The sequence below is a fragment of the Boleophthalmus pectinirostris genome, unplaced genomic scaffold (genome assembly GCF_026225935.1).
Source record: "Boleophthalmus pectinirostris isolate CB_2022bp ecotype Guang Dong unplaced genomic scaffold, ASM2622593v1 HiC_scaffold_20, whole genome shotgun sequence".
Taxonomy (NCBI): domain Eukaryota; kingdom Metazoa; phylum Chordata; class Actinopteri; order Gobiiformes; family Gobiidae; genus Boleophthalmus; species Boleophthalmus pectinirostris.
Genome location: NW_026571153.1, coordinates 30255877 through 30281988, shown reverse-complemented (window position 1 = coordinate 30281988; position 26112 = coordinate 30255877). Strand labels below are relative to the sequence as shown.

Sequence of the window (26112 nt, the reverse complement as noted above, 5' to 3'; positions counted from 1 at the left end):
AAAATGTTTTTACATTTTATATTCAAGTCTTGAAAGATTATAATAATGTAAGATATAATGTAACATATTCGATAAATAACACAATTTAAATACACAACTTAAATAGTAATGCATAGTGATAATATACAGAAATTGTTTTTGTACAAAAATTACATTTTATTAAAGCTATTCTTCTTCTTTATACAGTGCACATTTACAAGTTTTCAGTACAGTCGAAAAATATTAGTACAACTATGACAATGATTTAAACAAAGGTATTACAGTTAATATTGCTTTAACTGTTGAAGTCCTGGATACCCTTTTATAATCTAATCCCTGTTTATTTCTAGCGAGCTGGTTTCAGTCCAGGTTTAGTTCTGCATGAACTCTCGCCCTTGCCACTTTAAATCAAGACATATTTTGAGTTGGAAAAGTTCTCAAAATGTTGCATATAACAGGCAGCTGAAAACCATGAATAGTTCTCACTGGTTTGTCCAAGTTTATCCATTATTAAACTAAACCTATTATACAAAATTTGAGCTTTTAACCATGTTATTGTTTTCCCTCACCATTTTCACTCTCAAAGTTGTATCTGGAGTGAGTTAACTGCCCATTTTGCAGATCATTTACTTTCTTAGGCCATGTCTCATTTCTCTTTCCTTGATTCCTTCTCCTTGATTCCGCAGGAAATAGGTGAAGAAGTCCCACACAGAGTGAGGATATAGATTCCTCACTGAGACCAATAAAGTTTTATTCTATTATCTGATGTCTGCCTCTTGAAGCCTCTCTCATGTTTACTCATTTATTCCGTGGTTTTCTTTGGGACACATTTGATTGGCAGCTAAAAAATGGGGGATCGAGGAGAGGAAACAATGAGAAGGAAGCGATGAAAGAGAACTGAGATGAAGCCTTACTTTCTTCTTGGTTTAGCTCTGGATTAACTTCCTTCCTTATCTCTGATTGGCTGCTCCCATCACTTCCCCTCCTCCTCGTCCCTGATTGGCTGCTGGCTCTCGGGACTGGGTGGAGGGGGCGGGGCCAGTTTCTTTTCCAGTTTGTTGATTCGGTGCTTGAGTTTGCTGTGCGTGGCGTCTGATTGGGCGAACAGTCGGGCGAAGCGGGTCTGCAGAGTGTCCAGTGTTTGACCCATTTTATCCACCTTTTCCTCCATCTCCTTCGGGTCCGGGCCCTGCGCCGCCACCTGCAGGACACACACAGGATTACGATGACTATAACGATATACGACAGACGAAAGACAAGACTACAAACCACACACATTGTCTAAATAAAGAATGTTTTTTATTTGTGACAGAACAGAGTGTTTTTTATTTGTGACGTAACTCGGCTCCAAGTTTGTATTATAACTGCAGGCCTCGATGAGCTTCATTTGACTGGAGCTGAACACTATGGGTGAACTGACATTCCCTCAGCCCACTTCTTCTTTCATGATGATAACACTAGTAGTAATAGCAAAAGCAGCAATAATAGTTGTATTTGCAGTATTTATAGTGGTAGTAGCAGCAGCAGAAGTGTCAGTAGTGGTAGTAGCAGTACCTCCAGGTCCAGTAGTCCATCTTTCATTAAAATCTGTCTTCCCTTCTCCTCTAACAGGGCTTTGGCATCGGGGTACTCCGTGAGCGCCTCCATTAGATCGACTTTGGAAAGGCAGAACAGGTCTGAGTACCCAATACTGCGGATGTTTGCCGTTCTCCTGTTTCCAGCTTTACTTCCTGGAAATATACAATAAATATAATATACAGTATGCATTGTGTCACCATGGTAACGGATGAACATTTGGCCATAGAAAATCAAAGTATCAGTTCTAAACCCAGTCCCAGTCCAAAACTGGTCTCACCTTTGATGGCGAGGATGCTGATCTCTCCGAAGTAGCTCCCCTCGGACAGAACCACAAACTGCGTGACCCCGTCGTCCGCAACAACAGCCAGTTTTCCCTCCTTGATGATGTACATCTCTCTCCCAATGTCGCCCTTTTTACAGATGTAATCACCAGGACTGAAAACCTGAGGCTGAAGCTTCAACACCAGCTCTACCAAGAGACCAGCCTCACAGTCCGCAAAGATCCGCACCTAGGAGCAGGGTTAGACCAAGGTTAGTCCTGGTGTGGCGGACAGCAGGGGGCGCAATGTATTTTTTAAAGACTTATCTGACACCACCTTCCTCTGCCAGCGGAGGTCGGGTTTAAATAGTCCACATGGCAGTGGTTCAGTCCCGACTTCTGCTGGCTGGTGTCAGGTAAGTTAATCGAACTTCTTTTTTAAATAATTTTAGCTCTTTTTAAATTGGTTTTAATAGGTTTTTTATCGTTGTAGAGCTGAGATTTTACCGGTGGCAGTATCTTTTTAAATCAGGGTTTTTAACATGGTTTTAATTTTTGCTTTTAATTGTAATCTGTCCTTTTTTATCATAGGAGTGGTCTGCTACTGTTTTGTTTGTGTTTTGTGTTTTGTATTAGTCTTATTTTATTGTTTTGTTTAGCATTGTTAAATGTCTGTATCTTAGCTCTATATATTGCACTTTTTTAATAAACGTGTGTTTTTGCCATCCCTGGGTTTTTTAGCTTTTAGTAAGTAAGTCTTTATTTATAAATTGCTTTTCAGACATTTTTGTCACAAAGACGCTTTACAGAGCATTATTCAGCATTATTCATTCACTTTATACCTGGTGATGGTAAACTACTATTGTAGCCACAGCTGCCCTGGGGCAGACTGACAAAAGGCACGGCTGCCATGCCAATCGGCGCACCACCAGTCCCTCCGACCACCACCATCACTCACGCACACACCACTTTAATACTAGACAATGTGGATGAAGTGTCTTGCCTAAGGACACAACGACTGTTATTTTTATTTTTTTCATTTTATTTATTTATTTATTTTTTTTTTGCAACTGGCGCCCCCCTGTGGCATCTGGAATTTCTAATGTCTCCCATCCAAGTCCTAACCAGGCCCGGCCCTGCTTAGCTTCTGAAATCTGATAGGATCAGGCTTTTACAAGCCAGTATGTCCACTAGTTTAGTTAGTTTAGTTAGTTTAAGTTCCTGGGTCGTACTTGGGAGGGGTTTCACCTGTACCTTTTTGTTTGCACTTTGGGTTTTAAGTGATTTATTTAGATGTGATTTCATGGTAGCACTTGCTGTTTTGTTCTGGGTGGGGCTGCCCTCTCTCAATTCATCCTCATTTGGTTTATTTGTAAAATTTATTTCTGTTTGTTGCAGATTTGTTTCTTTCGCCCAGGGGCTATAAGGTTTTATCCTTATTTTAGTATATTTTATGCATCTTGGCCATTTTATTATTTTAACAATCCACCTCACTCCCTTTTTTTATGGAATAAAACATTTTTCCTTTCTACTTGCCCCGTTTAAGTGTTAATAAATTTGAATTATACATTTTAAGTCACGTCTCTGTCCTTATTTACATACTTACCTGTGGTCTTAGTCTTTTTTTGAGCTGTATTTACGTATTTATCCATTTTATTGCAATTAAAGGGTACCTAAGGTCACACTGGGTCAGTCTGCATTTAGTACTGGATTAGTCCTGGTAAGTCCTCTCCAACAGACTGACAAAATGCAACACCACATTAACACAGACAATGTTGGAGATGTTTGCATTCAGTATAACAGAGATCACTTAGTAATTCTGCAATCCCAATTCAGCACTAGTTCACTTCTGGTTTAGTCCTGGATTGTCCTGGTTCAGATCTTGTCCAGTTCTTGTGTAATCCTCATTCAGTACTGGTCCAATCCTGGTTTTTGGCAGAGGTCCTAGTTCAGTCCTGGTTTAGTCCTGGCCCAGTTCTGGGTTTAGTCCTGGTGTAGTCCTGTTTTAGTCCTGGTACCTTCTTGAGTGTGTCCAGGTGAACGTTGATGGCGATCTCTGCTCTCAGTTTGTCTGGTAGATATTTGAGGACTTCTCTCTCGTCCACCGCTTTTTTATTTGTCCAGAGAAAATCAAACCACTTGATCACACGCCTCTCCAAATCCTTTGTGACCTAAAATATACAAATATGAAAAGAAGATATAGTTTTAAAAATATTCAAAACGATTACTTGGCTAGAAATTCAACTAACTAAACTAGGTGCTTGCTTTAATCCTAGTTCAGTCCTAATTCGTTCCTGGTTCAGTCCTAGATCAGTTCTAGTTCAGTCCTGGTCCTGTTCTAGTTTAGTCTTAGATTAAACCTGGTTTAGTCCTAGTTTAATCCTGGTTAAATCCTGGTTCTGTCCTGGTTCAGTCCTTGGTTCAGTCTTGGCTCAGTCCTGGTTGGGTCCTGATTTGATTCTGGTCCAGTCATGGTTTAGTCTTAGTTTAGACCTGGTTTAATCCTGATCTTGTCCTAATTTAGTCAAGGCTTAGTCCAGGTTTACACCCAGTTTTGTCCTGGTTTTACCTTCCTGAAGCTCATGTATTGTTTGATGGCGTCAATTCGAGCCTGGAAGTCAGGCGGCGTTCATGTTTGTGATCATCGAGCCCACGTTTCCGACAATGGTGGCAAAGATCAGAACTCCCACCTGGACCAGAAAGACAAGAAAGACCAAACTACAATTACAATTGAACCTGACTTGCCGGTGCCTAAACCTGTGTGTAGTGGAAATATAAGTTTTCCTTATTCTCAGTATATGGACAGTCCTTATATGAAAGCTCAGAACCTCCAGAATTCAGAGGCTGCACTAGCAGTGGTTCATGACTGGTGCACGTGCTGGGGTTTAGGTAGTGACCATTCAGATCAGAGAGAAACATTTTACATTTAACCCAACTGGATTTCAGCATTGAAACTGGAAACCCAAACGAGAGACTCATTCTCATTGGATGATTGTCTAGAGAACCAGAACACCAAATAAAAACAACTTTGTTAGAAGTAAAAGCAATATTTGATTTGACTCTTTAAAAGTTGTATAACTTTTAAATCCTTCCTCACCAAAAAGTCTGTGACCACAAAGAAGTACTCAGAGTTCTCCACAGGGGGCGGTGTTTCCCCGATGGTGGTGAGGGTGAGAGTGGACCAGTACATGCTGTAGGCGTATTTACGAACCAAACGCCCAAACTCAGGGTCAGATGGATCTGGGTACACGAACCGGTCTGAGCCAAAACCTGGAGAGACCACAGGGGAGGGAAGACCTGGTTTAGACCTGGTGTAGACCTGTATTCGTAGTAGTATTTGCAGTATTTGTAGTAGTATTCGTAGTATTTGTAGTACTATTCGTAGTATCTGTAGTATTTGTAGTAGAAGTAGTATTCATAGTAGTATTTGTAGTAGTAGTATTCGTAGTAGTAGTATTCATAGTAGTATTCGTAGTAGTAGTATTTGTAGTAATATTTGTAGTAGTAGTAGTAGTATTCATAGCAGTATTTGTAGTAGTATTCGTAGTAGTATTCATTGTAGTATTCGTAGTAGTATTCGTAATAGTAGTGGTAGTAGTAGTAGTAGAAGTATTTATAGTAGTAGTATTCGTAGTACTATTCATAGTAGTACTTGTAGTAGTAGTACTGAACAACAGCTTTAAAGAAGGAGTAGTATAGCCATTATAATAGTTAGTAGTTGTTGTATTCGTAACAGTAGTATTTGGAGTATTCGTAGCATTCATAGTACTATTTGTAGTATTTGTAGTATTTGTAGTAGAAGTAGTATTCATAGTAGTATTTGTAGTAGTAGTAGTAGTAGTAGTAGTATTCATAGTAGTATTCGTAGTAGTAGTATTTGTAGTAATATTTGTAGTAGTAGTAGTAGTATTCATAGCAGTATTTGTAGTAGTATTTGTAGTAGTACTCGTAGTAGTAGTACTGACCAACAACTTTAGAGAAGGAGTAGTAGAGACATTATAATAGTTAGTAGTTGTTGTTGTATTTGTAGCAGTAGTAGTATTCATAGTAGTAGTATTCGTAGTATTCGTAGTATTTGGAAAATTCGTGGTAGTAGTAGTACTGACCAATGGCTTTAGAGAAGGAGTAGTAGAGGCATTATAATAGTTAGTAGTTGTTGTATTTGCAGCAGTAGTAGTATTCACAGTAGTAGTATTTGTAGTATTCGTAGTATTCGTAGTAGTACTGACCAGTGGCTTTAGAGAAGGAGTAGTAGAGACATTATAATAGTTAGTAGTTGTTGTTGTATTTGTAGCAGTAGTAGTATTCATAGTAGTAGTATTCGTAGTATTCGTAGTATTTGTAGTATTCGTAGTATTCGTAGTAGTACTGACCAATGGCTTTAGAGAAGGAGTAGTAGAGACATTATAATAGTAGTTGTTGTTGTATTCGTAGCAGTAGTATTTGTATTCATATTCATAGTATTCATGGTATTCATAGTATTCGTAGTATTCGTAGTATTCGTAGTATTCGTAGTATTCGTAGTAGTACTGACCAATGGCTTTAGAGAAGGAGTAGTAGAGACATTATAATAGTAGTTGTTGTTGTATTCGTAGCAGTAGTATTTGTATTCATAGTCATAGTATTCATAGTATTCATAGTATTCGTAGTATTCGTAGTATTCGTAGTATTCGTAGTATTCGTGTACTGACCAATGGCTTTAGAGAAGGAGTAGTAGAGGCATGCGTTCCAGTGGATTATGATGACGATGTACATGACCAGGTTGGAGATCCTCAGGGCGTTGGGGAAGTTGGTTCTGGTCTCTGTCCTCTGGAAGAACTCCATCATCCTGAAACACAAGTACACAGGATACTGCAGTACAAGTACAATTATTACTACAACTAAACACAGATATCACTTCAGTAGTCGTTTTTTCATTTTTTGATTTTGTGTTTAAATCGGTAATGGAAAATCAGATAATGACCATTTCCTGTTTTAATGACTTAAACTGTGATGCTGGACTTTTGCAACACATACACACTGAACCAGGACTAAACCAGAATTGAACCAGGTCTCAGTCCTGGTCTCAGTCCCGGTCTGGTTCCAGTCTGGTCCCGGTTTCCTAATCACCTGATAGTCTATGTGGTGCACGTCTGGGCCAGTCCCGACACTCCTGGTTTAGTCCTGGTTCAGTCCTGGTTCAGTCCTGGTTCACTTGGTTTAGTCCTGGTTCAGTCCTGGTTCAGTCCTGGTTTAGTCCTGGTTCAGTCCTGGTTCAGTCCTGGTTTAGTCCTTGTTTAGTCCTGGTTCAGTTCTGGTTTAATCCTGATTTAGTCTTGGTTCAGTTCTTGTTTAGTCCTGGTTTAGGACTGAGACCGGGACTGGACCATGGACCAGGACCAGGACCAGGACCAGGACCAGGACCAGGACCGGCATCGCAGTTTAAGTCACAGAAACGGGAAACAACCATTATCTGTTTTTTCCATTATTCATTTAAACACAAAATCAAAAACTGAAAAAAATATTTAAGAATTGTTATCCATTTTTTCATTTTGGTTTTGGAGACAAATAATGAAGAAAAGAGTTGTTTTTTCGTTTTCTTATTTTTTATTTTAAATTGAAAAATGAATGAACGAATGACACATGGATTGTTCCACATTATGGCATTAAGCATTCAAGTACAAGTGCTGTTAAAAAATATTCCTACAGATTCTTTTTCTTCTTGTCAGTGGACTTGTCTCTCCACAAAACTGACCTGCAACTTGGCCATAGGTTTAATGCCATATTGTGAAACAATCCAATCAAACAATAATCTCTTAAAATGAGCAGATGTCGAACCATCCTGAAGAAATTTCACCTTGAAATAGTTTTTGATAGTTTTTTATAATATATTTGGTATTCTAACTTTGTATAACTCCCAAACAGAGCCACGTGTACATGAATACTACTTGTACCTGTTGAATCGCAGTAGTTTGTTGAGTCGGATCTCGGGGTACTTCACTCCCAGTATGAGGTACAGGACGTCAGTTGGAACCATCGAAGCCGCGTCGAGTTTAAACTGAAAACTCTGCATGTAGCGCTCCCGAAGTCTGAGCTCGTCCTTCACCAACAGACCCTGCTCCAGGAACCCTGCAACCAGCACACAACCGGGTCTGAGCCAGGTCCGAGCCAGGACTGAGCCGGGTCTGAGCCGGGTCTGAGCCAGGACTGAGCCAGGACTGAGCCGGGTCTGAGCCAGGTCTGAGCCAGGACTGAGCCGGGTCTGAGCCGGGTCTGAGCCGGGTCTGAACCGGGTCTAAGTCGGGTCTGAACCGGGTCTGAACCGGGTCTGAACCGGGTCTGAACCGGGTCTGAGCCGGGACTGAGCCAGGACTGAGCCGGGTCTGAGCCAGGTCTGAGCCAGGACTGAGCCGGGTCTGAGCCGGGTCTGAACCGGGTCTAAGTCGGGTCTGAACCGGGTCTGAGCCGGGTCTGAACCAGGTCTGAGCCGGGTCTGAGCCAGGACTGAGCCGGGTCTGAGCCAGGTCTGAACCGGGTCTAAGTCAGGTCTGAACCGGGTCTGAGCCAGGTCTGAGCCGGGTCTGAACCGGGTCTGAGCCAGGTCTGAACCGGGTCTGAACCGGGTCTGAGCCAGGTCTGAGCCAGGTCTACAACAGGACTAAACCAGGGTCTAAACCAAGTCGAAGACAAAATGTAAGAGCTGGACTGGAGTTGTGTTTTGTTTCATTCACACATGTTTAACACACAAACCCTGCAGATTTAGGGAGAGTTCTTCTCTCAAACAGAAAACAGTCTGTTCCACCTTGTGATGTCATGTGGTAATACAGGAAGTGCTCCACTGTGTTTTTAAACTCCATACACCTTCACTAGAATCATTTCAGACCTGAAATTGCCAATCTCTACTGAACAAAAGGTAAAAGGTAACTGCTAACATGAGAATTACACTTCATGACATCACAATGTGAAACAGAGTATTTAGATCTTTGGAGATGTAGACAGACTCATAATACAGGGTTGATGAAACCTGTGACGTACAGTGTTGGTAACGCATTATAAAAGTAACAAATTACTGTAATACATTGCTTTTTGCTGTAACGCAGTAATGTGGCATTACAGGGGAAAAAATTGTAATATTTTACTGAGTACAAATGTGAGTAATGCACGTTCCAATGTTTTTTTAACCTGGATTGAAGTGGTGTTTTTTTCTTCATACAAATTCGCTAAAATCACCGCGATATCAACAGCGGTGAAACACCGGAGACACGCCCATGTAGACCACGGGCTCGGGGTTCTTGCAGGGGCGGTCCTAGAGTTCCAAGATTAGTCCTGGTTTGGTCCTAGTTTAGTCCTGGTTTAGACCTGGTTTAGGCCTAGTTTAGTCCTGGTATAGTCCTCGGTTCAGTCCTGATTTAGACCCGGTTTACTCCTGGTTTACTCCTGGTTTAGTCCTGGTTCAGTCCACATACAGTGCAAAAGTTCAGCATCTTCACAGTTCTTTTGGTGAGAGTAAATTAAAAGTGTTGTAATAGTCATGTAATGTTTTACATTTTAAATACAGTAACATTGTAATGTAACAAATCACTTTGAAATGACAGTAACAAGTCATAAATAACACATTACAGTCTTAAAGTCACTTGTCCAACAGTGTTGATGTATTCGACTCTTTTTGCAGACTGGGTTTAGTTTGTTTTCATACCTGACAGTTTCGACCAAGTGAACCTTGGACAACGTCTTTATCTCACAAGAGTCTGTTTTGTGAAATATAGGAGGAAAAATCCTGTAAGTACCAGTTCTGGTTCTGAAGACCATGTCCCCGATGTAGATCAGGTCTGAGACAAAGTCCAGGAAGAACCACATGTACAGGTAGTCTGTCTGCAGCTCCTCGAAGCACGCCCTGAGGAACAAACAAGGCTTTATTAAGGTTATCGTATTTTTCAGACATAAGGCACACTTTTTTTATGGTTTGGGTGTTTCCTGTGACTTATAGATTTAAATTTTCACACTGACAGCCACAGGAGGACTTGTATATGAGTATCTGCTGCTCCTGTTCCTCCTGTACCACTGTCACTTCACTCTACTGCACATGTCTCCTGCAGATAGAGCCTCTGTTCTGTCTGTATCATGTCAGTCAATCGCACCAATACTTCTGCACCACTGAAAATGTTTAATTTAAGTGAAGTTCTGTTCTGTTGTTTATGTTATAGTTTATCTGAAGAACTGTTCATATGTGACGTTAACAGTCTGTTGTTCTCTGTTCCATTGTTTTTACTAGAACTTGACTTTACACAGGAAATGTCTATTCCTGGTCTCTGATTTTATAAAATACATTTCCCCTCAAAAGTGTGACTTATAGTCTGATCTGACTTATACCGTATTTTCTGCACTATAGAGCGCATTTAAAAGCCTTTAATTTCATCAAAAAACAACTGCACGCCTTATAATCCAGAGCACCTTACATATGAATTTATTGTTGTGTCTTAGTACGACTTTAGTAAACTACAAAGCCGCACCACTTGCAGCATTACGGCTCCTGTAGTCAGGAGCATCAGGAGTAATACATACTGTGATTCCTTTTAATATCAAAATGCACCTGTCAAGAGACACACTTATAACGCCCACTTTAAACTCAAGGCTGTTATAAAGTGAAAGTGTGAGCTGTGTGGGAGCAGTGGATGAGAGAAGGAGAACACACATTCACCAAGACAGAGAGACAGCGCCGAGCCACTTACACCACGATCTGTCAATGGATCGTGGACGCCTGGACTAAGGATCAGTATCAACTGTGGTCCGAGCTTTCACCAAGACCAGAATCATCACTGAACTGCCAGGGAACAGTAACCACACTGACTCAGATAATGATGAGAGGGATGTGGACCTGATGGACGCCAGAATCACCCAACTGTTTGAACTATTATGAGTTATTGTGAATACACGAACAATTTAGCGTCTCAGACAGTATTTTTTTATGAGTTACAATTGAACAAAGTTGAGAGTTATTGTGAACGCGTTAAATAAAGTTTGACTGACTTATCTAACTGTTGTGTTTCATTTAATGCTCCTTATAGTCCGGTGCAGTTTATGTGTGAAAAAAGTTCAAAAATAGACCATTCAATGACAGTGCGCCTTATAATCCAGAGCCCCTATAGTGTGGAAAATACTTACGTTTTTTTTCTTCTTCATTATGCATTTTTTGGCTGGTGCGACTTAAACTCCGGAGCAACTTAAAGTCCAAAAAGTAAGGTAATTAATGTGCAGTTATTATAAAGATGGTACCAATAATTACATAAGTCAAGTAATCAGCAATTGTCCATTAGTCCATTAGACCCATACTCTATATATTATCTGGAGTCAGTTAATTGAGATTTTTCTGATTCGTTGTTGCAGCCCTTTTAACAACAGCTCAAAAAGTTTTGTCTGTGGAATTGTACAACTTTCTGCAAATAAAACTAACACATCTGTCACACTATTGCAATCACACCATATGTTTTCTATGTGGTTTTAGCTCCAGAGCTCAGAGTTCAGGTGGACTGGGAGAGATATAAGGTGGACTTCCTGCAGTTTATACCTGGCAATGATGAAGGTCCAGTTGTACATGACAGGGATGGTGATGATGAGGAGCCAGTAGTAGTAGTTGTTGGAGGCCGAGTCGATCACGGTGATCTCCTTTGGACTGGAGACAAAACAGAAAAAAAATCAAAACTCAAATTAAAAATCACACAAAAGGACGAGCAAAACTCAAACATAGACTCTTTGTAATCTTTCCCCATGAAGATGCCTGAAATGTTTGACAAGATAAGATAAAGCCAAGCAATCTCCATGGCAACAACCTAGCGATCTCTCACTCGTTTTTTAATATGTTTAAAGTGTTCTGTACTTATGGTAAGTAAAAAAATCTTACGGCTCGTCTTTCTTTTCTTTTTCTTTCTCTTTCTCCTTTTCTTTCTGTTTTTCTTCTTTCTCTTTCAGTTTTCTTTCCTTTCGTTCTTTTTTCTCCTGTCGCTCCTTTCTACAACAAAAACAGAGAAAATAGAACATATAAAGATGAAATGATAACATTCAGTTGAGTTTGTTAATGATAGATTCAGGGTTGCTCTTTAGTGGACTATGGAGGCAGACTCACTCCTTCCTCTCTTTCTTTTCCTCCTTTTTCTTCTTCTTCCTCAGTTTCTCCTCATCCTCCGCTGGTTCTTTGTTTTCTGTTTTTTCTTCTTTTTCTTTTTCTCTGAAACAGAAGACCAGACACTCTCATTCTCACAGGTGCACTGTGGAACTTTTCTGGTAGAGGGTTCACCACTTCCTTGCATCCATGTTGTTATTTCCTGAATTGTTCTACAGCAGGGCTCATCAAACTAAGGCCCGCGGGCCGACTCCGGCCCTCTGCCCCTCTGCCCCCCGACACTTGAACTGGCCCTGTGATGCAATCCTCAAAGGTGTCATGGCCTAGTTTTTTTAAAAATAACTTTATGGCAAATAATAACAATCCGTGTATCATTCGTTCATTGGTTTTTCAATATAAAACCAAAAATAAGAAAACGAAAAAACAACAGTTTTCTTCGCTATTTGTCTCCAAAACCAAAATGAAAAAACGGATAATGATTCATTTTTTCAGTTTTCGATTTTGTGTTTAAATGAAGAATGGAAAAAACAGATAACGGCCGTTTCCCGTTTACGTGACTTCCGTGACTGTGATGCCGAACGTTTGCACTGGGTACGGACTGAACTAGGACTGATCCAGGTCCGAGACCAGAGCGGGACTAGAGCGGGACCAGAGCGGGACCAGACCAGGACTAGAGCGGGACTGGGGCGGACTCCAAGCTTTGACTCCGAGCCTCCGCGGGGTCCAAGCCTCAGCTTCGAGCTCCGGCCCTGCCGTGGGCTCTGAGCCTCCGATCTGGTCTCGGTCTTGTCTCGGTCTTGTCTCAGTCTCAGGCTCGATCTGGTCCCGGTCTGGTCCCAGTCTCAGTAGCGCTCTGGTCCCGGTCTGGTCCCGGACCTGGTCCATTTGAACCAAAAGCTCTTAGTTCGGTTCATTTTCGTTGGTGTGAAAGCGTCAGTCGGATGCTTTGCACCACCTTGGAACCAGCCGCGGTTCTTGAGCGCGGAGAACTGGAGCAGCCCGTCCGGACCTGTAGTCCACAGAACATTCTCACTTTCCCCGCACGGAACCAGCGCGGAGAGAATGACACGGAACCGCTCGGACCGCTGGCCTCGGTCTCAGTTCCACTCTGATCCCGCTCTGGTCCCGGTGTGGTCCCGGTCTCAGTCTCGCTCTGGTCCTGGTCTGGTCCTGGTCTGGTCCCGGTCTGGTCCCGGTCTCAGTCCCGCTCTGGTCCCGGTCTGGTCCCGGTCTGGTCCCGCTCTGGTCCCGGTCTGGTCCTGGTGTGGTCCCGGTCTCAGTCCCGCTCTGGTCCCGCTCTGGTCTCGGACCTGGATCAGTCCTGGTTCAGTCCGTACGCGGTGCAAAAGTTCGGCATCGCAGTCACGGAAGTCACATAAACGGGAAACGGCCGTTATCCGTTTTTTCCATTCTTCATTTAAACACAAAATCGAAAACTGAAAAAACAAATCATTATCTGTTTTTTCATTTTGGTTTTGGAGACAAATAACGAAGAAAACTGTTGTTTTTTCGTTTTCTTATTTTTGGTTTTATATTGAAAAACGAATGAACGAATGATACACGGATTAATAACACATCTGCATCTTGTATTTTGTTGATTTTTTCAATAAAACAATTAGATTTATATGAAGTATTTATATTTATATTTCAATTATTATAATGACATATTTACATTTGCCATTGAATTTTCGTCACCTGATAAACTCAAGATCAAACAGTGACAAGTCAACGCACATGCAGAGTACTGTACTGCAGAGATCTGTAATGCAAAGTACTTAAGGACAGAAAAATGACGAGTGTTAAAGTATGAAAACTTGACAGAGAGTGCAGAGTTTTCAAAGAACAGTGGACAACTGATTAAATTAATTAATACATTTTGCATAATGTTTTCTCCTTCCGTTCCATTGATTGAAAATGTAAAGGTGCAGGGTGTAAGTTTTAGGGAGGAGGGCAGGTCAGGCAAAAGCTTTTCTCCATGGAGATGTTATTGCTTTGTCTGGAATGTTTCACAATATGACATTCAAACTTTCTATCTTTATGGAGACCAAACCAGACCAAGTTACAGGTCGGATCTGTGGAGAGGGTCTAGGTATTTTTGAGCTATAAAACCACTGAATAAATGTAAGGTAGAGCTGTTTAATGTCACACTGCGGAACATTCAAAGCAGAGCAGATCCACAGAAACAAGCAGGTGACAGACCCTCCACCAGAAAAGTTACATAGTGAACATTTATTAATAAAAAATCATCTTCCTTGGTTGGGACTGGTGTTGGTGTCTCACATGAACGTACTTTTGGTCGTCATTATTGTTGCTGTTGTTGGCGTTGAACAAAATCGTTGCTTTACGACAAGATCTGAAACCAAAAGAAAGATTTGAAATTGAAGACGTGAAGGATCAACTCTTTAGAAATGTCCATATTTAACAGGTTCATTTTCTCACACACCTGTCGCTCCTCTTCGGTCTCTCTGTGTCAGGCAGAATGATAGTGGGCGGGACTAACGGGGACACCTTGGCCATGATTGGTCTAAAAACGAAACACAAGTTACAAATGTAAAACTTAATGGAGCTCAACACTGACTGACTTACATACACTTACAGAAAAAAATGTAAATTGAAAGTTTAAAAGCTCAGGGCTAATCAGCTTTGTGGTAACTACACTGAAAAAACGGTCCGAGAGGGGTTGCTCAAATTGCAAAAACAAATTTGACAACAATAACATCACTTTTTTACGTTTCTCTGTCAAGCATGTTTAAATCTTACAAACATCGCTTGATTGTGGCCGATGTGAGACCTGCATGTTTTAATCAGGTTGAGGAAACATGACTTTATTATAATTTCTGGTGAGGCTCCTCCCCCTGGAATTCTCCTCCCCAAAACTTTTGGAGGGAAAATTCAAATGTAACAGGACACAGGACAGTTCCAGGAGCAGAGACACACAGTGTGGAGCAGGAGGATTATGAATGAGAGCTGATCTGGAGGTGAGACTTTTCAAAGATTTTATTTGCTTCTCCGGCCCAGAATGTCGTCATTGTTAAAACATGTTTGTGGTGTTTTATTTGAAATTAGAGTTAATGTAAGGACAGCTTGAAACAAATTGTTTTTGACTGTCCATCTACAAGAGTGTGACACTTGTACTAAGATTTGAATGTGTTTGTTCCAGAGTCGTCTACAAACACAGAGAGACGTCCAGGTTCTGCTGGAGCTGTGGGGAAGTTCATGAATGTTATAGTTGATGTTTCAGAAAAAAGGAAGATGTTTGAGAACCAACAAAACACAGACCACAGATGAACAAAGTAAGTAAACCAACTAAAATTATTTAAAATTTTTCAAAATGAACTTCCTATTGAAACTGTTATCGTACTTGTACAAGGTGATGTGGCATCAGGAGGACTTTATACCAGATGCCCTCCCTGTTACTGCGTTTAGAGGAAGAAAAGCAGCACATGGTGAGTTTTGTTTCTGCAGATACACTTCTAATGTTCTTGTGATTCTGTTCTGGTCCATTATTGTAGTAATAAGTACTTTAAGTGTATTTAAACATGTACAACAGAGTAGATCATCAGAATGTGATCATCATGTGTTATTCTGTGCCCACAGGCAGAGACCAGAGCTTCACTGGAATAAATCTTCACACTGTCCAGCTCCAAACTGTGTGTCTCTGTCCCTGTGCTCTTTGTGTTTGATTCTGTTTAAGACAATACAGAACTGTGGAAAACTAAAGACTGTTTTTGTATTCTTTTACAGAATTAGATCAATTAAATTACATTATACATACTTACATTTCATGATAAGGTACCATAAGATAAATATGCATATTCAGCATGATTTGTTCAAATTTCATCAACATGAAAAAGTGATGTTCATGTTCCGAGAAAAATATGTGTAGAGAGGATTGAAAAAAGTTTCAAAGCCTAAACATAATTTTATTGCGTGCAACCGCTGTCCATAACTTTTTTACGCAAATCCAGCAACCTTTTTTTTTCAGTGTACCATATTTTTCGAACTATAAGTCGCACTTTTTTTCACTGTTTGGGTGTTTCCTGCAACTTATATTCCGTTGCAATTTATGTATTAAAATTTTGAGATTGAAGGCTGCAAGAGGGCACTGTAGGCTTGTGTGTCAGTATCTAGTACTACTTTTACTCCTGTACCACCATCACTTCATTCTATTGCGCATGCCTTCTGTAGAAATAGCCGCTGTCTCACTGCAAATAGTGAAATATTCAGCTGAAAATGGTAATCGAACAGCAGAAAGAAAGTTTGGAGTGAGTGAGAAACTTGTGATTGACTGGTAGAGTGGGGATGGAGAACACGACTTCACGGGAACCGGGAGGGTGCGCCGTGTAACTTTCCTGAAGTCACTGGATGAATCGACAAAGTCTGGACTTCAATGACATCAAAACCATCCTGTCAGGATTCAGAAAGGCCAAAATAATTCTAACTGGAACTGATGCTGAGTCTGACGACAGTTACACAGAAGAGGAAACGACGCTCTGTTTACATCATGGATCTATGGTTTATCTCCGGAGGTCACGCAGAAGTGACACCGAGGATAAAGAATTGGATGGATTTAGTGATTTGGAGTGAGATGGAGAGTTTGGTGAACTTATGTTCTTTTGTTTATGATATAATTAACTGAATAACTTTAAATATTATGTTAACATATTAATGCCGATTCAGTCTGTTGTTCTCTGTTCTGTTGTTATTACTAGAACTTGCCTTTCAACAGGAAATGTCGGTTCCTGGTCTCTGATTTTATAAAATACATTTCCCCCAAAAGTGCGACTTATAATCCGCTGTGACTTATATGTTTTTTTCTTCTTCATTGTGCATTTTTTGGCTGGTGCGACTTATTCTCTGGAGCAACTTATAGTTCGGAAAATACGGTAATAACATATGAAGTAAGGGACTGTGGGATTGTGCGAAATAAGCTGTTTGTTTTTTCTGTATCTGTAGCTATGAATATTTGAGTTGCTACAGGTTTTTTACACCATATGTGGCAGCAAATGTGGCAGAAGATCTTCCAGAAGAAACACTCCAAGACTTACCAGAGGAAAGACTTTGAAACTTAGAGCTAACCATAAGGAGCAGTCAATAAAATAGTCCAACATTCAACCTCTTCAGACATGTTTTTGATGAGGAAACAACATAATAACATTGTAAAAAAGCTCAAACCGATTTTGCATAATAAACCCTCTTTAAACAACAAACATAAGACACTGCATCTGATCAAACTATTAAAATATTACCACAGATGTTTGTTCCTTGAATGCACTCACCTTCTGTAAGAGTTTCCTCAAAGCCACCAAAACATAAACACGCCCATTGAGACGAAAAACAGAAGAAATAAAATGTAAAAACTGTTCCAGAGCTGAAGGACTGGAACAGCGCTGTCTCTTCTGATGAACGGATGAAGAGATTAAGGAGGATAAAATACAGATGAGCTCCACACAACACACACTCGATGCTTTGGGCTGTCACTTCAGAGTTCATATGGAGCCAGTTAGTCTTTAAAATCATGTGAATTCAGAAGCTTTAGCAGATTTAGACACGGTTTGACTATTTTTTGAGATGGTACAACAGTTTTACAAGCACCTTTCTATTTTATTAATGGTCATATTTTTATATACAGTGTTCCCTCGTTTATCGTGGTGGTTACGTTCTAAAAATAACCTGTGATAGGTGAAATCTGTGAAGTAGTCAACTTTATATTTTACAATGATTCTATCTGTTTTAAGGCTGTAAAACCCCTCAGCACAAACTTTATACACTTTTCTCAGACAGGACAGGTGCAACCCTTTTTGCATCCTTCTTAAAACTTATTGCTGCTGTCGTCCTTTTGTTATTTTCCTCCTTCTTTATGTAACAAACCAAAGATTCATTTACTCTGTAATGGAGCCTACAGCGCAGAGTCCTGCACGGCTCCATTTTTGGAGACCTGCAGTACAGTACAGCACCACACGCACCCGTTAACCCGAGATATATCAAACTTTTGTGCTGCATATGCCACGGACTGAACCAAGACTAACCCAGGACTAACACAAGACTAACCTACAATTCCAGGACCGAAGTGGGGGACTAATCCAGGACTGAACTAGGACTAAAACTGGAGTAAACCAGGACTAAACCAGAACTGAAACAGAACTCATTATCGAAATGGGTTTGGAGGTGACTGCAGGAGAAAGGACTGATGGAGAGCTCCACATGGAGGTAAACGTCGCGTCACCCGATTGTGCTTTGTGGACAAACTGCTCAGCGTTCTCTCTCTGAAGTCCAAGATTAGTCCTGGTTTAAACCTGGTTTAGTCCTGACCCACCCGTGTGTAATTACTACCTGCCCAGAATAAATAAAAAAAAAAACAACATGCAAAATTGCACACAAAAAAAATAAAAAATCTGCGAAACAGGGAGACCGCGGTGAAAGGTGAACCGTGATACAGCGAGGGACAACTGTAAACGCTTTTCCACCTTCAAGGCCTCCAAGGAACCATTCACCCTTTCACACACACTTTATGCTGACAGAGGAGAGGCTCGACTTTGTGCCAGTTTTTCATGTGCATAGGTCCAGTCAAAGCAGAGATATGAACCATAAACCAGGTCCAAACATCTGCATCTGCGTTCAAAATCCAAATGAGACTGTTGTGATGTAATTTCAGTGCAAACTATAGGAAAAGGGTCCGATTTTTACACTACTATACCATACTAACATTATTTATGAAGCTCTTTAAAAACTTTACAGATGGTCGAAGTGCTGTACACAAACACAAGACAGACAAGGACAATCACAGTACAACATAATACACAATACAAACACAATACAAGTACTATAAATCATTAATAACTGTAAGATACTCAACAACAAGAAATGTACATGTCACTTGTTAAAAGCCAGTGAAAAAAGGAGTGATTTAAAAACAGGGACAGACTCTACATGTCTAATCTCTAATGGCGACTGGTTCCACAGCCGAGGAGCCACAACAGAAAATACATGGTTCCTACAAAGTCTTTGGGACAGTGAGCTGGAGGTGGTCTGCTGACCTGAGAGCACGAGAGGAGGCGTCAGGGTGGATCAGGTCAATGAATTAGGACACTTAACAATTAAAAGTAAATACAAGAATTTTAAAATCAGCTCTTGCCAGATCTCAGAAGCTGACTGGGCCTGGTTTGTACTTGGACGGGATGTGTGAAGAATCCCTCAGTCGTCCAGGTAGAATCCAAGGCGAGGAGAAAAATCAGTTTGTCAAATGGACAAAAGATAGTTTGGTTGAAGACGTTTCGCAGCTCATCCAAGCTGCTTCTTCAGTTCTTCCTTGTATCTGTCTGCAGGGAGGAGCTAAATAACTACACTGAAACTAACACACACACTTGTTTACAGTTTCTGTTTGTTAGTTCGGCCTATTGACCTGTACAGGGCCATGTGGGCTCTAATTAGCCTAACAATTCAGGGCCATAATGGAGCTTCCACACCTCTGGACCTGACCTGCTCTCGAGGATGGAGCTCGAGCAGCGAGAGTGTCTCAAAATCTCAGAATAAAGTCTTTCTTCTCAATATTCAGTTTTGATGATATCAATTAGAAATGGAAATTCTAACAGTTCTTTCTCTTTCAGTGTAGCTGTTAAAATTCTAATTGGAATTAAAATAATTTCCATTTCTTGTTTTCCTGGTGATACACACACACTGATCTACAGTCACACAACGAACAGACACACAACTCATGAAAAATGATATTTTGGTTCCACACTAGTAAACACAGACATTCTCATGTGTGACCAATATCACACTAATGTTCATGGGCCTGTACACATACACACATTACATTGTGGATATAATGATCATGTGATATGGGCTGGGCTCCTCATAAACTGCTTCTGTGGTGATGAACTGACCCACCGACGCCTCATGGGGACCAGGTTGCTCTCTCTCATTGTGCTTGTTTTTATTGAAAGTGGAGCTGGACTTATTTTACAAGATGTGGTCTAAATGGACAGAGGATGTAAAGCCGGTGAGATCAGACTTCATATAAAACTACTTTATATTTGCAATGTTCTGTTAATTTGTGAAAGTGGTTCCCTAGCGCCCTGAGTTTGTATATTTAAAAAAAAGCAAAAGCAGGAACATGTGATTTCATTCTATACATTGCATTGTGTGATCTGTTTTTTCAATAAACCTAATAAACGTACAAATTGCTCACTGAGAGGAGGATAGAGGTTAACCAGCAACACAGGGAGAGAGATCAGGAGTCTAACCCACAACCTCCTGGTGAGAGGGAGGAAAAAGACTAACCACTCTGCCACAGTAACGCAGGACAGAGGGACAGATTATCCAAGTGTCTAAGTCAGCAGTGGATAGAGCTGAGAGGATTAAAGAGAGAGAGAGAGAGGGAGTGATGAATTATAATGACTCAAAATACGGCAGCGGTATTGTGGGTTGCCGGTTTGATTCCTGTCCAGTTACATACAGTAGTGCACGTTTGAAGCAACTCTCTGGGTTTAACCTGGACTAAAGCAGGTGAAAAGAAGGACTTGACCAGTGCAAAACCAGACTAACCCCAGACCAAAGCAGGACAGAACTAGACTGTGACTGAACTAAACCAGGAGATGCCGGTTGTATTTCTTATTCCTCCTTCATTTGGGAAAAAGACCTGGAGGTGGATCTCAGTGGCACAGCTGATCCTGACGCTCCTGTTCACTGCTCTCATGTGCTCAGTGAATACAGACTATGAAACGTAAGTGCGCCCTCTGCTGTTCAGTCCAGTGATATAGAAGTTGGCTATATTGAGTGTGTATAAATGCACATCAATATCCCGGTTATTAGTCATATCCCAGTTATGGCAGTATTCAAGATACTGTGTTTACATGCACGCTGAGTAACTGGGATACTCATATTCGTATACACTTCCGTTCAAAAGTTTGGGGTCACCCAGACAATTTTGTTTTCCATGAAAAGTCACACTTTTATTTACCACCATGAGTTGACAAATGAATAGAAAATATAGCCAAGACATTGACAAAATTTGTATTTGAAATAATATTTTTTCTTCAAACTTTGCTTTCATCAAAGAATCCTCAATGTGCAGCAATTACAGCATTGCAGACCTTTGGCATTCTACCTGTTAATTTGTTGAAGTAATCTGGAGAAATTTCACCCCATGTTTCAAGAATCCTCCCACAAGTTGGATTGGCTGGATGGTCACTTCTTGCGTCCGTACGGTCAAGCTGCCCACTTCTCTTTCTACTCTGCTTAGAGCCTTTTTGTGCTGTTCTCTGAAGGGAGTAGTTCACACCGCTGTGGGAACTCTTCAGCTTCTTGGCAATTTCTCACATGGAATAGCCTTCATTTCTAAGACCAAGAACAGACTGTCGAGTTTCACATGTGGTTTTCTTTTTCTGGCCATTTTGAGCGTTTAATTGACCCCACAAATGTGATGCTCCAGATACTCATCCTGCTCAAAGAAAGGTCAGTTTTATAGCTTCTCTAACCAGCTAAACTGTTTTCACCTGTTCTAACATGATGCACAAGGGTTTTTTAATCATCCTTTAGCCTTCTGACACAATGATCAAACACACTGAACCATTAGAACACTGGAGTGACAGCTGCTTGAAATGGGCCTCTATACACCTGTGTAGATATTGCATCAAAAAATCATATATTTGCAACTAGAATAGTCATTTACCACATTAACAATGTATAAAGTGTATTTCTGATTAGTTTAACGTTATCTTCATTGAAAAAAACAGTACTTTTCAAAAATAAGGAAATTTCTAAGTGACCCCAAACTTTTGAACGGTAGTGTACATGATCAAATGGAGTATCCTGGTTTCTTGACATAATCTTACAATTGCACAAGGGCAAAAGTTAGACATTTAATAAACCATAAAAAAAAATACAAACAAGGTCACTTTATTAAAATACAACATGATCACTTTATTTATGTTGGTCACTTTATTTATGTCGCTGCTGTTGTGATGAAAAGACTGAAAAGTGTTTGTTTTCTGGACGCATGTGACTCAACTTTATGTTGCAGTAACTGGGATACTGTGTATACATGTCACAGTATCCCAGTTACTATTGGAATATACCAGCTACAGTATCCTGGTTTCATCCTGGGGGAAGGGCCCTGTGCTGTTTGGACCCGTGTGGGGATGGGTCATTAATGGTCCACTTCATGGTGAAAGCAAAGGCAAGACTGGCTGTTCTGCTGTCACAGGAGCAAAAGGAAATGTCCAGGGAAGACATTAAGTTTATAAACACAATGAACTATTTTGCAGCACTAATTGATGGACATTATTGTATAGATCTGCCTTTTAAAAAGCCAAATGTCATCTTATATTACCACTGAACCGCTGTACTGCAGAGCAACATCTTCAAAGTCTGAAAAGAACATTTTAAGAAATAAAGTTTAAGAAAAATGAATCCTTCAGAGTAGAGTACACTTCTATTGTTGAGGACATGATTTGTAATGGACATGCTGAACTGGTACATGATGATCAGCTGATGGACAATGATGGGACAGTGTGGTATATTTCACATCATGGTGTTTATCACCCCAGAAAAAACAAGTTGACAGTCGTCTTTGATTGTGCTGTGACCTACAAGGTCACCTCACTGAACAGTCGGCTTCTGCAGGGGCCAGATCTGACAAACTGTGTGGTGGAAGTTCTACTGCGCTTCAGACAAGAGCACAGCACATCTCATGGCAGATATCCAGGCCGTGTACTCTCAGGTCTATGTCCCAGAGCAACAGAGAAATGTCCTGTGCTTCCTCTGGTGGCTTAAAGGCGACACTACACTGTCTCCAAAAGAATATTGCATGAAAGTTCACCTGTTCTGGTATACACCTGGTTTAGTCCTGGTTCAGTCCTGGTTCAGATCTGGTTCAGATCTGGTTCAGACCTGGTTCAGACCTGGTTCAGTCCTGGTTCAGTCCTGGTTCAGTCCTGGTTTAGTCCTGGTTTAGTCCTGGTTTAGTCCTGGTTTAGTCTGTTCAGTCCCTGGTTCAGTCCTGGTTTAGACCTGGTTCAGTCCTGGTTTAGTCCTGGTTCAGTCCTGGTTCAGTTCCTGGTTCAGACCTGGTTCAGTCCTGGTTTAGTCCTGGTTCAGTCCTGGTTCAGTTCCTGGTTCAGACCTGGTTCAGTCTGGTTTAGTCCTGGTTTAGTCCTGGTTTAGTCCTGGTTCAGATCTGGTTCAGTCCTGGTTCAGTTCCTGGTTCAGTCCTGGTTTAGTCCTGGTTCAGTCTGGTTCCTGGTTCAGTCCTGGTTCAGTCCTGGTTCAGTCCTGGTTCAGTCCTGGTTCAGTCCTGGTTTAGACCTGGTTCAGTCCTGGTTTAGACCTGGTTCAGTCCTGGTTTAGACCTGGTTCAGTCCTGGTTTAGACCTGGTTCAGTCCTGGAGACATGACGACAGAAAAAAATCGGTGTCATATTCCAGGTACCATAATTTTCAGGTGCATTTAAAATCCTGGTCCCTCATGTCTCAGGTCACTCTAGGACAGATATCTTGAGCCTATGCAGGTTGTTTTCACCGTTGCCAGTTGCTCTGGTTTGACATTTAAGTTGTAACTATTTTAGATTTGTTATTTTTTATATCTCACGTCAGGAGAAGTGGGTGGCCGGTGTAACCCCGTGTACCACGCCCACTACACCCCTGATCATAAGACAATACAGTATGTCACAGGGCTGCACACTATATGGCAAATATTTTATTCAAATATTAACAAATTAATCAAATCAAATAACAATATAAATAAGTAAAAGTATAAAACAAACAATGTGGTTCAGCTGTCCAGGCTGAGGAGCAGGGCGGTGCCTCTCTTCACCCAGTGGTCCGCAGAGGCAGAGCCACACTTCAGTTCAATGCCCACCACAAACGTAGTCTGGCCGCCTTTCCCCGAGCGCACTGGGAGGTAGTAACAGGGACACAGGTACATGTCTGCACACAAGGACACGGCACAGTCATCAAACAACTTCAAAGATGCTCTAGCTGATTTTTACTGTCTTCAAAACATGAAAAACAGAATGAGTTCATTTTAAACAGTTTGCAGTGCTTCAACGTTATTTTGCATTTTGTATATTATGTATTCTGAACACCCTAATTATTCATTGATTATTTATTATTAATATTTACATTATTAAAGTGCTTTTCACAACTTTCAAAGAGTTTTGCTACGGTGATAAAGCTAACAACAAGCAGCACAATAATAACACCCTTGATAATAATAGGTTTTATATGTAGATGCACACAGTGCACAGCTGACATGTTTTGACCTCGGGCTGTACTCAAACTCTACTTTAAATGTCAATCCAGTTCATTCTAGGAATATATAACACATTAAACAATGTAGTTAGTAGTTAATAGTCTAGTTATTTAGATCTGTAGTTATCATGTTTTACACCATCTTTATGTGTCCAAAAATGAAAAGACAAGGTGTGGAATTCCCCACTGTGTGTGATATATGGATGTGGAAAAGTGTTATTCAGCAGTGATTCATCTTTCACGTTCCATTTGAATGTTTCGATTAGGTGTCTGACATTAGTAATTACCAACAAGGCCAACAGAGAGATGCTTTGTAGTGAAGGCAGCTGAAGCACTGAAACGATCAAAAGAAGTCAGGTGAAGCTGTACGAACACAGGGACATTTGGTTTGAATTAGTCAGGAAAGCTAGACAGTAGACACAATCCTCTGTTATGTCCTATTCCGTGGAACCTCGTCTGGGCTTTCAACCATTCACAGCGGTTCCTGTTTTGTTCTGTATTTCCATATCCAATTCACTGCACGGAAGCAAAACATGCTACAGGTCTCCAAGAACAGTTGATAGTCAAGGTCAGTTAAATACAATCAATCAATGAACCTGCCCAGGGACGACAGGTGGAAATTAGCACTGATGCTACAACCTGATGTACAAACATCTCTCCTGTTAAGATTCATGTAAAAATTGTGCACTGTCCCTGTCTCAAATAAATAAATAAATAAAATAAATAAATAAGGTTTGCAGTGACGCTAACAAGGAATTCAAAACAATGGAGATGGTTCACAGGTACCAGGCTTGGCTTCAACTGTTATGTGTACACAGGGAATTCAGAAAGAGACAGCTTTACCAATCAGGATTGCTGAAACTTGCAGTTCTGTTTCTGAGGTGCAAACAGCTTCGTACCATTGTTAAAGTGGAACTAAACACTAAATCAACTTTTTTTCTACTGTGTATTTGGTATTTTAATAGCACTGTCTATAATTCCTACTCTTTTTCTGGTCATTTTAGTGTGAACTACGTCAGTATGTAGCTTTGTGATCAAAAGTGGCAATGTCAAGTACTGCATGACATCACACAGGACTTCCTTGACTCTAGCCTCTCCTTTAGTCCTCCAGGTACTACCCAGGTTGTCAGCTCTATGTGAAATGTGGCTCAAAAGCCCAAAAACATTGATGTAGTTGTGTCTAAATGTTCCAGTGGCACTCCCTGACATGAGCTCCCTGTTTGCACAGGTTGTCTGAGGGAGATCAGCAGACTCACTCTTGGACATCTTCTTGCGGCCCTCCACAGGTCTGAAGTGGATGGTGGGGATGGGACACACCATCTGCATGGGCTCAGGCTCCACCAGGCACGCGTTAGCCATGTCCCAGCCAGCCCCCTCCAGGTACAGGCCGCGGATGTACACTCCATCCTGAGGGCACACAGGAGGAAACATGCTTCATACTGGTTTATAAGTTTGATGCACGTATGTGCTTTAGGAGGCAGCAGCAACTTTGCACTTTTCTTGTCTGGAGAGAACTGAATGTCAATTTTGACTGTTGAGCAGAAAATAATGTAATTGTTTAACATTACGATATTTCAAACTCATAGCTCGCTCAGTCTGTTCTTCAGAGGTACCAGGAAATGGACATTTATTCATTTTGATGATGAAAGTTTTAAGACACATGGAACTCCTCTTGAACAAAATCACTGTATTGTATTTATATGCAAATGTACACCATCAGTATTCCAGTGGTTTGACTTAAGTGTGTGTGAGGAGATGTTGCTGTACCTCAGGTGGCTTCAGCAGGTGGCTGTCCTTCACAGTGGACACGCTGAAGTCCCAGGACAGAGAGTCCACAGAGATCTGTCACACACACAGATGGCACGTTATTAAAGGGAGTAGGTTACACTTTGATTCTATCAAAATCTCAACACAGAGGGCAATGGAACTCTATGGTTCTGTTTGGTGTT

At 40.9% G+C, this 26112-nt stretch overlaps 2 protein-coding genes across 2 annotated transcripts in view; both read right to left on the bottom strand.

Moving 5' to 3' along the window:
* Positions 1 to 952: 952 nt before the first annotated feature.
* On the bottom strand, positions 953 to 14429 carry cnga1b (cyclic nucleotide gated channel subunit alpha 1b). Its single transcript, XM_020934532.2, is given in 15 exon segments — positions 953 to 1180; positions 1534 to 1709; positions 1835 to 2066; positions 3835 to 3987; positions 4386 to 4437; positions 4439 to 4506; positions 4914 to 5086; positions 6508 to 6644; positions 7750 to 7924; positions 9583 to 9689; positions 11361 to 11465; positions 11694 to 11801; positions 11916 to 12017; positions 14203 to 14265; positions 14356 to 14429. Coding segments are annotated over 15 exon segments (1953 nt in total).
* A 9255-nt stretch (positions 14430 to 23684) lies between these two features.
* The window catches only part of dnah2 (dynein, axonemal, heavy chain 2), a 76692-nt gene continuing 74264 nt past the window's right edge, over positions 23685 to 26112 (bottom strand). The window contains exons 85-87 of the mRNA XM_055156639.1: positions 25931 to 26005; positions 25420 to 25570; positions 23685 to 23839 (exon numbers count right to left, since the gene is read on the bottom strand). Of these exons, the coding sequence (XP_055012614.1) occupies positions 23685 to 23839; positions 25420 to 25570; positions 25931 to 26005 (381 nt within the window). The remainder of the gene's footprint in view (positions 23840 to 25419; positions 25571 to 25930; positions 26006 to 26112) is intronic.